This window comes from Haliotis asinina, chromosome 12 (genome assembly GCF_037392515.1).
Source record: "Haliotis asinina isolate JCU_RB_2024 chromosome 12, JCU_Hal_asi_v2, whole genome shotgun sequence".
Classification (NCBI taxonomy): domain Eukaryota; kingdom Metazoa; phylum Mollusca; class Gastropoda; order Lepetellida; family Haliotidae; genus Haliotis; species Haliotis asinina.
In genome coordinates this window covers 48,123,458-48,138,510 of record NC_090291.1, presented here as the reverse complement: position 1 = coordinate 48,138,510, position 15,053 = coordinate 48,123,458, and the positions used below count along the sequence as shown (strand labels likewise).

The window sequence follows — 15,053 nt, the reverse complement described above, 5'->3', positions numbered from 1 at the left end:
AGCAAACTTCCAGATATATGGCGGCGGTCTGTAAATAATCGAGTCCGGACCAGACAACTCAGTGACCAACAACATGAGCATCGATCTGCGCGACTAGGAACCAATGACATGTGTCAGTTAAGTCAGCGTGCCTGACCACCCGATCCCGTTAGTCGCCTCTTACGACAAGCATGGGTTGCTGAAGGCTTATTCTACCCCAGACCTTCACGGGTACCTAAGCGAATGAAGGCTGTACTTGCCGTAAATGGCTACATTACTAAATACTGAAAATACCTGGCTACTGAAGATAATTCCAACCCGTGAAGATTCTATGGTTTGTCAACTGATACCCAACGTCGGGTAGTCCACTCACAACGCCACCCTCAGCAACATTTTAGCTATATGACTGAGGTCCGTAAAAACAGGGAAATGCATCAATCAAGAAAACGGCCCGACCACCCGTTAGTCGCCTCTTACGACAAGTGTGGGTTGCTGAAGATCAATCAAATAACCCGAGTCTTCATGGGTCCGCTAGTATATATAACTTCTCATCGCTATAGAGTCAGAAGAACATCTTACATGACAAATCTTAAGAGAGAGATGTCACAGAAAATAACATCGGGGTAAACTCAGTGAGCATGGGTATAGCTTCCGTGTAAAGTGGTCCGCTCCTCGGCCGCGTCATACCAAAAGACGTCAATATATCGTACTTGATGTTTCCTGTCTTGCTCACGGCATTAATTGGTGCAATAAGGACTGGTCGGCTCAGTGTCAGCATAATCATTCTGAGTGGGGTATCCATGCTTACCTGCGGCGTGGTGACCTAGCACTGTCAAACCAGCTTTAGTCTAGGGAAGTAGAATGAGCCACACAATCACACGCATGTATGTATGAGTGTCTATCCTTAATTGCCACGTTAGACCCTATTTCACCTCACCTGTTGTGCTTGTGAATTATATTGCAGTTACAGCAAGACAGAATATGGGATATAAACATAATGATGTAGGTCATGGGGAAAATTAACGCCCTTACTATCACATTTCAATGTAAATGTCCTTTTTAATAAGAGCATTACTGTAAAACAAGCAAATTCTACACGACCTCAATCATGATACATTTCATGTTCATACACATGTTCATACCGTGAGATCTCGCGACGCGGAATTTTTTTTCGTTGCTTTCTGATAGGGCCAAAGCCATAAATGTACATGCTGGGCAATATATTACCAGTTAAAAGTTATACTGACCACCTTTTTTCCTCTTTGGGATTTCTCTGTTCCAGGTATCACGCTGGTAGATCAGTAAACATAAATACTGTTTTATTTTTTTCCTCTTTAAAATATCAGAGAATAGAAGATAAAAATATCCTTATAATCAACATGTTTTGATTGATGTTCCTAATGACACTACTTCAATACTGTAAACAGAGTATATGAAAACCCCTGGTGTCATCGCTCGTTTTCAGAGATTCATCCATGAAATATTCACCCGAGAAAACTGTGTCATGTCTTAAAAGTTTTGTTTTTTTGGGTTTTTTTTAACATTTTACTGTTATTGGTGGATTCGCAAATAAAGAGCCATATCTCACATTGCTTCGACTCATTCCTGTGGGAATCAGTCTGTGTTGTGGTTATACAAAACGGTATGACATATGTGCGTTGTCATAACAGAGATCAGACTGCAGTGGGATGGTTGGCGAAAGCTTTCAAACAACAAGACAAGTGACGAGGATCTAATCTTTTAGTTCTGCAAATGCATTTATTGTCAATAGTATATCTATAACATTTTAACAATTTCATTCAGAAAGCTCTTGCACAAGCGCACGTATATTTGGGAACACAAACTAACACGCAATCACAAGCTTATGCCTGGTATATTTATCTTGCATATCTACCTACAATAATCCAGTTATTACATTTTGCTAGTGTATAAATATGATTAAATGGGGAAAGGGGTTTGTTTTCAAATAACACCCATTCCCGTTATACGTGTTTTCACTAGCAAGTATTGTATACGTGGACACATGAGTAGTTGTACACAAAGCTCTGTGTCATCAGTAACAGGTGCAGTGTCTATGCAGGACTACTTACTGTAACATTCAGCTATATTAATCTGCTGCCACAACTTGCAATATCAGGACAACCGGCAACAACTGATACAAGGTATGTGACATGCCAAAGCCCTGTATCACACACCTATCCTTATGTAATGAGTTCTAAATATGTTATTCTTTGGTGTTAGTCGTAGTTCTCCTACCAGCTTGTACATGGGTTCCTGAATATCAAACCAGAGCCCTGTATAACACACCTATGTTTCTGCAATGAGTCCTAAATATGTTACTCTTTGGTGTTATTTGTAGCTCTCCGACCAGCTTGTGTTCCACTCTATTGCATTAGTGATTGTGAGTTCTCCAATACGTTTACTTCTGTGTGCACGCGCATCACGTGTTGGTAATGCATCATGTTGAATTTCATTGTCATTGAATGTTGTGTTTAGGTGTTTGTATATTGGAAAAACATTTTCGAAGGTGTTGACTGAACAGTTTCATAACTGCGATTATCCTTAATGTCTTCAGTGTGTACTTTCCGATAAATCTCCACTATACAGTGGATGCATCTACTGCTCTGGCCGACGATTTAGTTACCTTCCTTGGCTGGTTTTTTATCCAATCAGGTGTCTACGCTATGAAGTTGAGTGTACCAATCACAACTCACTTTCGCTTCTTAAATTATGTAACCGATTAAACTTGGCAAAACAAACCATGCACAGGTTCTTTGAAAGAGGTAGGAGTTTATTTCGGACCTGTCTCTTTGTCTGTATGATACGGAAGCGTAGTAGTGTCAAGGTGAAAAATCTTTTTGGTGCCACTATCTCCTACGTAGGACATACTATCTTCTACGTAGGACATACTGCCTTCTACGTAGGACATACTATCTTCTACGTAGGACATACTATCTTCTACGTAGGACTTAGTATCTGCCACGTAGTACTTGGCAGTAGTAATATATCCTGTTAAAGATTTGGATTATGAAGGATGGTTATTAAATTGAGAAATGTTTGGTTAGGTAGGGCGTTAGATAGTAGAATTGCACGTCAATGCATATTTATGACACTAACGTAGTGATGCTTAGCATTAGTGTGTGTGTGTGTGTGTGTGTGTGTGTGTGTGTGTGTGTGTGTGTGTAGTTAATTGCAGTTATGGGTATTCTCTCTCTCAATCTCACTCACACACAGATACACACTCGCACTCAAGCACGCACACACACAGACAGAGGAGGGGGAATGTTTCTGACATGATATTCTACATAGGACTTAGTATCTACTACTTAGGACTTATTATCTCCTACGAAGGAGATAATGAGACTAAAGATATTTTTCACCGTGGAAGTAAAACGCTTCGGTAGTATGATTACCTCCACTATCTGAGTCGCACTGCGAACAAAGCTTCGCAGCTGCGACCGCTATCTTTATTGACTCTGGCAAGCTCGGTTGTAACGGGGGTTTAGCAGATTGGCTACAGCGAGAATGCAGAGACAGGAAAGGCAGGTAATATATACTTGGCGTCATTATTGAAGGTACATAGTGATGCACTTACAAATATTGAAACAATTCAGCGCATATCAAGGTTTATTGTGTTAGCAAGCGGGACACATGAATGCAAGTGACAAAAATTCCTACAGTACCGACAATCATGTACAGAAGACCCCTCAAAAATGAAAGCAACAAACATTACTCAGTCAGTGCATCAATATCGTGTGTAACCTCCTCGAGCTTCCACGACACGTGTACCTATTCCTCATGCTCGTAATCAAGTTCATGAATTGTGGAATTGCATCCCATTCCTCCAAAAGAGCTCTCCTGAGTCCTGCAAGATCCACTGGTGCTGGATGGCACCTGTAAACACGACGACCCACTTCATCCCACGCGTGATCAATAGGGTTGAGATCTGGTGAACACGCTGGCCATTTCAGACGCTCTACATGCTGTTCCTGAAGGAATTCCGTCACCAGTCTTGCCCTGTGTGTCATCTTGCAATGTGGAGGGTCGACCATAGAAACAATGCTTAACTTGTAAGAAAGGTACTGCAAGAGGAGCCAAAATCTCATCCCGATAGCGCTGTCCTGTCAGATTACCTTCAGTGACGTGTAGTGGTGTTCGACTAGTGGAGGTAATCCCTGCCCAGACCATGACCGACCCCCCACCAAATCGGTTGTGTGGCTAAGGTTGCATCTGTAATTCTTTCTCCATTATGGAAGCTCAAGTTGAACCGTCTTTCATCAGTGAATAAAACTGAAGACCACTGACGTTGATTCCACCGCCCATGACGTCTACCCCATCTCAAACGCACCTGCCTATGACGTGGTGTCAATGGTGGGCGAACTGCAGGCCGCCTACACTGAAGTCCTGACGCCCTTAATCTTTGACGAACTGTGCTCCTGGATATCTTTACATTGTTAACATTGAAATGTTCTGTCTGGGAATCAGCAGAGTTGAGGAATCCGTTACGTAACGCAGTATTAGCCAAGTGTCTACCCTGACGAACTGTGGTGACTCTGGGGAGACCTGGACGTCCTGCATATTCCACAGTCCCATTAGGTCTAAATCGTTGCCAAAGTCTACCAATTGCACTCACATTGAATCGATAAGCCACCTCTCGCTGTGTTTTACCAGTTCCCAAGAACGCTAGAGCTTGACCTCTTTCAACAGGTGTCAAAAAACGTCTCATAATGAGGACCAACTTCAACCATCAAACTGACCAGATAACAGCTACAAAACAATGCGTACTGACGTGTAATCATTTACACATTTCACACATGTCTTGAAAAGCACGTGCAACCCGTTGTTTTCCACGTTAATGAAATTAATCAAAAAAGCACAATTGTGAAATGAACTTATTGGCATATAAGATGACAAAAAACTCATTATTATGACCTGGTGTCTTTGTCCAAGCTGTGAAAAAAGGTTATGAAACAATGGATGTTTCACTTGAAGCATTATTTTAAGTGAGTTATCGCTTTCATCAAACAGTATTAAAATTGGCTTGACCCTTCAACAATGACGCCGAGTAATAATTATCGAGTCAACCCGTAGATGCATACAGGGCATAGTGGAGACTTATCGGAACGCATACGCTGTGGAAATCGGGCTGCAGGAATAGTGTAAGTTAGATTCTGCTTGTTCGATTGTCGTTTAACGCAGCATACAACAATATTCCAGCTGTATGGCGGCTGTCTGTAAATGATCGAGTCTGGACCAGACAATCCAGTGATCAACAACATGAGCATCGATATTCACAAATAGGATACGGTGATAACCGCACGTCTTTTACATGGGTTGATGCATACCAATTCAAACCCGGATGTCCACGGGTAGCTATATTCTGAATGCTATGGAGGCTTGTCACAATACCTGCCCAGGCCTATTTGCGTATATGCAATTGTGTCAAGCATCGAGAATCCAAAAGTTTGGAATCACAGAATCATGGAAACTGATTCCTTTACATACAGGTTAAAATTCTCCTTGTTACTCTGTTTGGTGATGCTCCAAGGAATATTCCAGCCATGTGATGGCGGTTTGTGAGGAATCAACACTTAGGCATATTCAGTACTGGTTGCATTAATGTGTGTTGGCTAGTAAATGTTCAGCAGAGTAGACTGTTACAGAAAGAATTAAGATGTCATGTCGCGTGTAGCAATATCCCAGCAATATCAAAGCGGGGAACACCAGAAATAGGCTTCACACATGCATCCGTGTGGGGAATAGAACCCGTATCTTCTGCACGGCGAGCGAATGTTTTAACCACTAGACTACCTATTCTCCCCGTAAAATATAGGGGTTACCCTATTTGTGTCCACTGAATTAGTGGATATCCTGTACCAGACTGAAATGCACTGTATCCAGCTTTCATGTTTACCTCGTATTTTTTAGCTGAACTCATTGTCAACAGTTGTGTGGAACGTGTACTCGTGTTTTTGTAGCAGTGACATCTGTTTTAAATCGCACGTCGAGGCAATGCTAAACAGTGAGATTATAATCTGAACGGATTATTCCTGACGAGAAAATCTGTATTGAAATGTCCTGTTTAAACAGTTGGATATCAAAATGAACCAAACATTGACAACAGTGATAATTCTTCCACATTTCGAGGAACTTATCTACAGTTTTCAGTGCATAAATGTGTTATTTATAGTTGTTTCTATATATTCAGATCCAAAGTCTAGGTCAAATCCAAGATGGCGACCCGGGAAGGCGTGTTGGTGCCCGTCTACATTTTGATGATAATATTCGGGGTGTCTGCCTGGGTTGACCTCAACGGTTTGTGGGTGGAGCTCCCAATCATGGTCCAGGAGCTTCCAGAGGGGTGGAATCTACCTTCGTACATTGTTGTTATCACACAGCTTGCAAACATTGGACCAGTTGTTTATGGCTTACTGTGTTCGAACCGTTTGTCGGAAAAATTGGTTATATTCTTCATCATTGGCATCGGAGTCTTAACGTGTCTTCTGATGGTGTTTTTCTGGAGTAGTACTAGCATTATTGCCGGAGCTCAGCGCAGCACCGCCATGCTCAGTTTGAATTTTATAGTTGCTCTCGTGGATTGTACGTCAACCGTTGTTTTCTTCCCCTTTATGGCTGCGTTTAAATCAGTGTACATGGTGGCCTACTTCAGCGGAGAAGGTCTTGGTAGTCTCCTTGCAGGGTTACTAGGACTCGCACAAGGAGCAGGTAGTATTGTCTGCCGCAATGTTACTGAATACGTCAATGCAACCGTCAATACGACGGAGTCGCTGGAAGCAGTGTCAACCATAACTGCTACATACGAAGATATTAACTTCTCATTTGAAGTGTATTTCGCCATCATCACTGGCATCAGTGTCCTATCTGGGGTTGCCTTCACAATCCTTGTCTTCCATCCACAATGTAAACAGGAGCAAGTTACTCAAACACACAAAAAGAAAGACGAGAATCTGCAGAAACCACATGATTCTCAGCCAACTATACACGAAGATCGTTTGGTGGAACATAAAAATGTGAAGATGTCGAATATTGAAAGGAAACACGTTCAAGAACCCACTGGGAAAGACGTCAATGACGACACTTCCGGTTGTATGGTGACGGCTGTCAGTGAAGAAGTTGTGAAGAACAATACTTGTGACGTAAAAACATTGACTAGACTCCAGTACATCATTTCACTTCTACTAACAGGTATGTGCTTGTAAAGGGAGGGAGGGAGTTTACATGACATCGCATCGCCATTTCAGTCATGAAACGACGTGCATATATAAACATATCAATCCGCTTACGTTCCTTATAAATACAATATCAAAGTATACCAACGACCGAAAGTAAGGGATTTATTGATAGAGTCCAAACAACAGCGAATAGTCATAATTGCAAATGAAATAAACTCGGTGCAAATGAACCGTGTATGTCGAGTGTAGGCGAGATAAATGTATGTGTGTGCGCGCGCGTGTGTGTGTGTGTGTGCGTGTCTGTGTGTGTGTCTGCGTGTGTCTGTCTGCCTGTCTGTGTCTGTGTGTGTGTGTGTAACACCGTATTTTCATATGCTTCACTGGTGTCAGAAAACGTCACAGGCGACGTCGTGGGGATAGTGATGCCAGGGACACCAAGTCCCTCTGATCCGCATAGGGCTGCTCTGTCATGACAAGGGGTGATATAAGGCCAGTAAGTAGGTCACGCCACTTCGCAAAACCTTGCTACTTACGGTACCTGCTGCGTTTCACACCTTTTAGAATGGTCTCGTGGTTGTCAACTGACAGTAAAGAACCGATGATCCATGCAAAAGTAACAAATTACCGACCTAACAGTGCCCATATGAGCCGTTACGACTGTCGACAGATGTGAAAGCAAAATATGGTTGTTCACTTGGTCTGGTCAAGTAAACCATATTTGGCGGTCGCGCAATGTGGAATCCTGACCAGTTTCTTGAATGTACGCCTATCCGGTACCGGAAGTAAGCTGGGTCCAGTCTCGTATCGCAAGTTGACGAACGCAAAGGGAACGAGGAATCGGTTCGGAAGTACTTAACAGTCCACAGGGAAAATACATGTTCTTGGAAAGGAAATGAATCTGTATAAAGCAGTACGTCATCCACGTCCAAAAGAAATCTCTGCTATAGAAAAGTCGACTATATTGTGAACATGTGTTGTTACTATGTTTAACACCACATTCGGCAATCTATATGATGGCATCTGTAAAATTCGAGTCCGGACAATTAAACATCAATATACTATTCATATACTATGAAACAGCATGTGTTTACGTATCACTGTCGAATAGTGGTTATAATGGGTGTTTGCGAAAAGGGATCCGTAATAAACGTGAAATGATATTGTTGCAATTTTGGTTGAAGCCAAGTCGATCACTTGATTTGCCAGTATGCTCTTCACATTTTTCATATATGTTTCGTCTGCTTGGAAATTGGGGCTCCTAACGTACACACTCATTCTTCAAATTCAGGTTTTTATATACTGTCGGAGAAAAAAAATGCCTAGTGCCCTTTTCAATTAACGTATGTCTTCTCTCAAACACAGATTATTATTCAGACGTATATACTTATCAATGCCTGGTGATATCTTTGTTTTCAGCTTGGGTGAATTGTTTGAAGAACTCGGCACTGTTGGCAGTTCAGTCCTACTCATGTCTACCCTACGGTGTAACACAGTACCATCTGGCTGTAACTCTGGCAAATCTAGCCAGTCCATTGGCGTGTTTTTTTGACCTTTTCGTCCATGTCACTTCCGTTCCTGTGATGTCCTTCCTGACTCTGCTAGGATCTCTTTTCGGAGCGTACATCATGGCGGCAGCTGTGATGAGTCCGGTTCCAGTTCTTGTAGGAACATTGGCTGGATCAATCTTGATTGTAAGGTGTAGTAGTGCTGTTTGTGTGGTGAAACATATGCATTTCAATCGCGAGTGATGAATCTGTATCTAGCTTTGTTTGAAAACAAAACTCACCATGCATCATAATACCATCAAACTATGCATCTCCTCCATCCGTATTATACTCAATTAATATGCCACATGCATCAGGAGCACCTTAGAATACCTATTCACTGAAATAGCGTAACACCTTCACGAATGTCCTTTCGTATTGTTTAATCAAAGTCGACTATTACCTATACTTTTCAAGTTGTGAAAACTAAGTGTTCATTTCACAATAGCCTTCAGTCAAATTGCAAACAAAAATATTTTCATTATTTTTGTACAGGTCTATCTATTTCTGCTTTGTACTTTGGTGCCAATGATGACAAAGTTTGATTTCTATGTATCAAAAGCATCTGTCTCACAGACCCTGAACGGCATTATTATCCTTTCTACCATGCTAAACACCTATTCTCACTAAATGTCCCCCTTTTTATAATTTTACGTATCTGTGCATTAAAAACCTCGTTTTACTGAATTCACCTGTTAATTTCATGTTTATATTCGGTGACAGGCTTGGTAGGTATCGGAGGCATTGTAGTATTCATAGGATTTATATTTAAAGTGATGTCTTAATGACATTTAACTATTTTTAGAATTTATGTGTAACATGATGTCTCCAATAAGTGTATTCTACGTTACCTCTTGGAAATGACCGTATAGTCAATATAAAAGTAATATGTATTAATTAGATAGTATTCCTTATTTACGGCTTTATATTTGGACAATGCAATATCTATCTCATAGCCACTTGTTTCAAGCGATAGGTTGCCATAAGGCTCCACAGGTTTGTAGTTGAAGAGATTTTTTAAGGATGTAATCTGCGAGACGATCATTCGATAAAAACTGTACATCTAGTGTCATCAAAGGGGAAGGAGATGCTCTTCGTTTGCACCATAAACGTTTGGTGGGTGACTCTTACTGAGTCAAAAAAGAAACTTAACATTCTTTCTTCAGGGAACTATAAAAGAACAAGAGATGGTAAGATAGTTAAATTGTTATTATTTCATTGCTGAGATCTGTGCGATGTACTCGATACATTGACAGTGGGTTTACAGAATGTCAAGTCACAAAAATAAAAATTCGAAATTTCTCAGTTCAGTATTGTGTAAACGCCGTCTCCTCATCGACTGCCTGTGGCTTGTGAACACTTGGCTGGGGATTCTGCGCTATTGCTCATGCAAGAAAGCGCCAAGTTCCTGCAAATTCTGAGGTTGGTTCTTAAGACCACGAAGCCTTCTCCCAAATGCATCCCAAACATGCTCTATTTGATTAAGGGCTGGGGACCTCGATGGCCAGTCCATGACGTTGATTCCAGCGATTTGAAGGACATTTCGTGTCAACAAAGTGGTATGCGGCCAAGCATTATCAAACTGGAACTGTAGACCTGGGCCATGAGTCGCCATGAATGGAACGGGCTCAGGGGTGAGCACCTGGTCGCGGTAAGCAGCAGCTGTGAGGTTTCCACAGATGACCAGAAATCGGGAACGGTTGTTCCCACAGAAAGCACCCCACACCATTCCGCCCCCGAACCTGTCGACTTCCTGTACACAACATTGGGCATACCATTCACGACGTCGTCTCCAAACTCTATGCCTGCCGTCTGCGTATCTGAGGATAAACCTGGATTCATCGCTAGAGACGACTCGATGTCAGTCTCTCTGGATCCATCGGAGGTGACGTTGGGTCCACAGCAGACGTTGACGTTGATGAAAAGGCGTCAATATTCCCCACGATATGGACGTCGAGGGTGGTCTGTGAGGACAGTCGACCTCTAAACATCTCAGCCCTGGTTTGTGTAGCCGGCAGAAATCTGTCATGTAGGTGACGTAGGACGATTTGACGGTCGTCTGCTCGTGATGACACACGTGGACGACCCAACCTTGGGCGATCAGAAGTACAACGGCTGCCACAGTACGACGGCTGCATCCCATTGCTCTTTGCGGCGTCAATAACTGATGTTCCCGCTTGCAACATGCCAACGGCACGTTTACGTTGCACAATGTTTTTGACAATCGTGGCATCTAAAGTGCCGTTAGAAACTGTGGTTTAAAAGTGTTTTTTCAATTCGTGGGGCCAATGCAAACACGTGCAAAATGAAGAAAACTTCGATGCGAATATCACGTGATCGACTGCACGTGTAAAACCTGATTTAGCACTAGCGACATTTGCAAGACGAATCGATGGGTTTGAGTGGGTTTGGCTAACGTTTTTCTAGAGTCGACAGATAGGAATCCCATTTCGGATACATAGATGTATCATCAGAGAAAAACTATTCATTATTTTTAAAAATTACATTTTGTGAAGTTTCTTTTTTGACTAAGCAAAGTTACGTGCCTTTCCACATACCGTCCACTGCGCCAGAAGCACATGGCACGACGGACATATTGTTAAGAAACGTGAATGAAATGTGCACGACTGTCCAGTGAAAGTCTCACCTGAGTAGAACTGATCAGTTCTACTCAGGTACGACAGTTTCAGGGATCTAAAGTTAAGGCATGAACTCTGCTAAAAATTAAATAATTATTTACTTTTAATTGGCTTATTGTTGACATTCTACATCAAACTAAACAGGTGACGTGATTTCACTGTGCTTATGCACCATATGCGCTTTAAATAATGAATGAAACGGAGAATCACATAGTCTCCTCTGTATCTTTTTATGTAACTCAGTGTAATAGAATAGTAACATTTCACCAGTATTTATTTCTAAATTCTTCATAGATATGGTAGTCTTATGGTAACTTGGAGTACAAGATATGTATCAAGTGGTATAATAGCCACATTTGGTTGTTTATCACAATATCTCAGAAATAAAGCGTATGTGAAATTTATTTCCAGTAACACTTAGGAAAAACAAAACCCTGTATAGTAAAACAGATGATCAATTTATGCAAATTAGTTTACCCAATCATAAGTACCCAGTCACGATTGCCGATTTTCTTTTTCTCCTTCACATCGACTTTTGATGGTTTGAATTTGTAAGCAATAAAATAATGATGTTCCATCAATATAATGACATAATGACATCAGTTTTGTTTTCTGTTGAAAAAAAATATCAGTTCCAGTTATCTGTCGATGGACATTTCGTGAGAATAGATGTAAGCTATAAATGAATGTAAACCAGTCTAGATTTCCTAGGGTTCTGAATCGCCTATCTAGGTGCCTTTGTAAGCGGAGTTATTTGCTTCGACTAAAATTAAATATATTCTGAGACTAGGCGCTAGTCTACAAAGGCGTCACATCATATAGATACATCATTTAATAAACAAATCATTCAGTGTATGTGTCAGAGTTAAATCATGATTTTAACCTAAATATATCGCTGTTTAGTGGGCCAGGAAGTTTAGTTTTACACCGCTTTTAGCAATATTCCAGCAATATCATGATAGCGAACATCAGAAACAGGTTGACATATTGCACCTATGTGAGGAATCGAACCCTGGTCTTCAGCGTGACGAGCTTCTATGTCACCGACGCATCCCCCATTAAGTTCATGGAGCGTGAAAGAACTCATTCTTTTTGTTCCAGGTTACAATGTGGGTGGTCTGCATCTTCATCCTCACCTACGTCAAGGTGTCGCTTGCGTCGCTCTTCAGGGTGGAAGGCAAGAAAGGACTGCTTCACTGCGGAGTAGCAACCCAGGTCGGCTCCGCCATTGGTGGCGTTGGCATGTTTGTTTTTGTCAACGTTTTGAATCTCTTTCACATTATCGACCCTTGTTAATAAATCATTCACTGAAGGTTGATTTGTGGTATTTTACGGCCGCTGTAAACCTTTTATCGTAGGAATTCCAGATTTGTTGTGGTCTGTAACGTTACGTTTATCTTCTTGAAAATCAAAAACAGTCGACTTGCCAAAGGATTAAATATTTAAACATCACGATTTTATGCTTTCTGGTCATTAGACAGGTAATGCCATGCACTACTCAAAAGATTTGATCGTTACAATAGTTCTCTTACTTCTTTTGGATAGTATACATATCCACCCAAGGAACTGTATTTAATCCGCAAATTACACAAACAGGATTAACACTATAAGGACGGATTTTCACCTTCCAGTATTTTCTACATTAAGCAAAAGACGCAGTCAGCACTATTATCCCGCCAAAGAAATAGGGCGGGGTGTATGAACGCATATTGTCCGCCCGTTTTTCAACACTGAAGGTTTTTGTCAGCAGGTATACAACCAAGACTGTACCCACTGGCGTCAGTATTACTTAGCAGCAATACTTGGTGACTGAAATAGTCCTAATGCTGACATCACTGATGCAACCGAATGGGGAGTTTATTACGATGTCATTGTGACTAAATTACGAGTGCAATAAGAACTGTGCAGTCTCATTGCGACCATACATGTGAGGCGACTGCATGAGTGACACATGTTTTGCCACTGTTTTTGACAGTCAAAACACTCGCAATGTTAAAAGCACTAGAAAACCCCTTGGCAAGCAGAGGCCAAATTTCGCTCACAAGTCGATCGCAGCTCAGAGTAACTGGGGTGTTACTCAGATAAATAGCAGATGTAAGAGATCACAAAGGCTTAGTTAATACTTGCAACCTTGCGATAGCTGTAGGATGGTCGTCTACAATCTCTGTTCGATATTGTTGTTGACCCCATGGCCACAGAAAAAAACCCGGTGATCACGCGAGGTCTCCGGGCGATTCTCGTACTGGGATTGTGCAATGCCACCTACGACATGTTTAAGGTTAAAAGAAAATTGCAGCGTTAAAAATATCGAGGGGCCCGTGAATCCGTACGAAAACCGCACGGCCGTGCCCAGCCTCGATACTGAAAGGGGTTAGGGGCAATATACGGGCACCGTAGACCAATCGCAGACCAAATTTAAACGAACAATGGAGAGAAGGGGAGTTTTACATCGCTTTGACATTATGTTAGTCCTACAGCGAAGGCACACATAGAACAAAGTAGTTTCTTATGATACATACTTCTTTATTACAGTATATGCGCTTGGTACCATATCTCATCTTAATCAGATGTGACCCGTGAAGGTCCCGGGGTAGAATAGGCCTTCAGCAACCCATGCTTGCCATAAAGGCGACTCAGCTTGTCGTAAGGGGCGACTAACGGGATCGGGTGGTCAGGCTCGCTGACTTGGTTGACACATGTCATCGGTTCCCAATTGCGCAGATCGATGCTCATGTTGTTGATCACTGGATTGTCTGGTCCAGACTCGATTATTTACAGACCGACGCCATATAGCTGGAATATTGCTGAGTGCGGCGTCAAACTAAACTCACTCACTCACTCACTCACTTAATCAGATGTAATATAATTACAAGCTCAGGTTTGGACTTTAAATGGTCCCTGATGGTTCAATAAATGAAAAAATGGAAACTATTAGAAGAATTAACAAATTAACTCTCATATACCTGCCTTTGGGGACTTAATATTTCTCTTTGAGCTGTGTCAGTTTGACAACCAAATACAGGCTTATCGTTTGATATTACAGTGGAGGTTAACTTGCTGAGTCATTTCTGATAATACTATCAACCTAACAGTCAGGAGTTTACTCTAAAAAAAACCCATTGTGTTAATATTGTGTGACATCGAGCACCTGATGATAATATACTTAACAGCAATGGAAAAAAAAAAACCGCAAGTTTTGATAAAATGAAATCTCACAAAAATAAGTGTTCATGTTTATGTCTTGTATTTAAAAACTTGACTGAAAGCCAGTTACATTTCTTCTGCTGTTCAGTACAGTCACCTTTGTTTTCTGAAATGCAATCAGACTTATTCATTTGACAGCTTACGGTTAAGGTCAGTGTGCTCTCATTTGTTTACACCATGGTTAATATTCATTGAAAAGCCTCAGGAACCTAAAATATCTAAACAACATTGTTTTGACAAAGTTATTTAAATATATACACATGTTCTACTTTACCAAATTGTATGGTTTTAAATTTGAATATTGTTTAGGTCAGTTGTCATCTTTTCTATGGTGATGCACAGAAGTTTTGTTTCATTAAAGGAATAAGCCAATCAGGTCATGTGTTCATGTGGGGAATCAAACCCAGGTCTTCTGCACGACAAGTGAACGCTCTAACCACTAACTCACCATCCTGTACCTGTACTGTCTGTGACATCCAATAACTTATGCAACC

General features: G+C 41.4%; 1 protein-coding gene across 3 annotated transcripts; it reads left to right on the top strand.

Moving 5' to 3' along the window:
- The first annotated feature begins 2,031 nt into the window (after positions 1-2,031).
- On the top strand, positions 2,032-12,667 carry LOC137259006 (solute carrier family 52, riboflavin transporter, member 3-B-like). 3 transcript variants are annotated; one of them, XM_067796706.1, is made up of 4 exons: positions 2,032-2,141; positions 6,188-7,185; positions 8,589-8,863; positions 12,457-12,667. In XM_067796706.1, the coding sequence occupies exons 2-4, from the start codon at positions 6,213-6,215 to the stop codon at positions 12,649-12,651; spliced, it is 1,443 nt and encodes a 480-aa protein (XP_067652807.1). In that variant the 5' UTR covers positions 2,032-2,141; positions 6,188-6,212; the 3' UTR covers positions 12,652-12,667. The 3 variants fall into 3 exon arrangements, with proteins under 3 accessions (XP_067652807.1, XP_067652809.1, XP_067652808.1); XM_067796708.1 differs by lacking the exon at positions 2,032-2,141 and adding an exon at positions 3,484-5,138 and having other exon boundaries at positions 8,589-8,868; XM_067796707.1 differs by lacking the exon at positions 2,032-2,141 and adding an exon at positions 3,492-5,138.
- Positions 12,668-15,053: the final 2,386 nt, after the last annotated feature.

Excerpts from the sequence above, each read along its gene's own strand:
- LOC137259006 (XM_067796706.1), top strand. The coding sequence starts at position 6,213 with ATGGCGACCCGGGAAGGCGTGTTGGTGCCCGTCTACATTTTGATGATA. Across the intron at positions 7,186-8,588 it reads CATTTCACTTCTACTAACAG|CTTGGGTGAATTGTTTGAAG; the intron begins GTATGTGCTTGT and ends CTTTGTTTTCAG. Across the intron at positions 8,864-12,456 it reads TGGCTGGATCAATCTTGATT|GTTACAATGTGGGTGGTCTG; the intron begins GTAAGGTGTAGT and ends TTTTTGTTCCAG.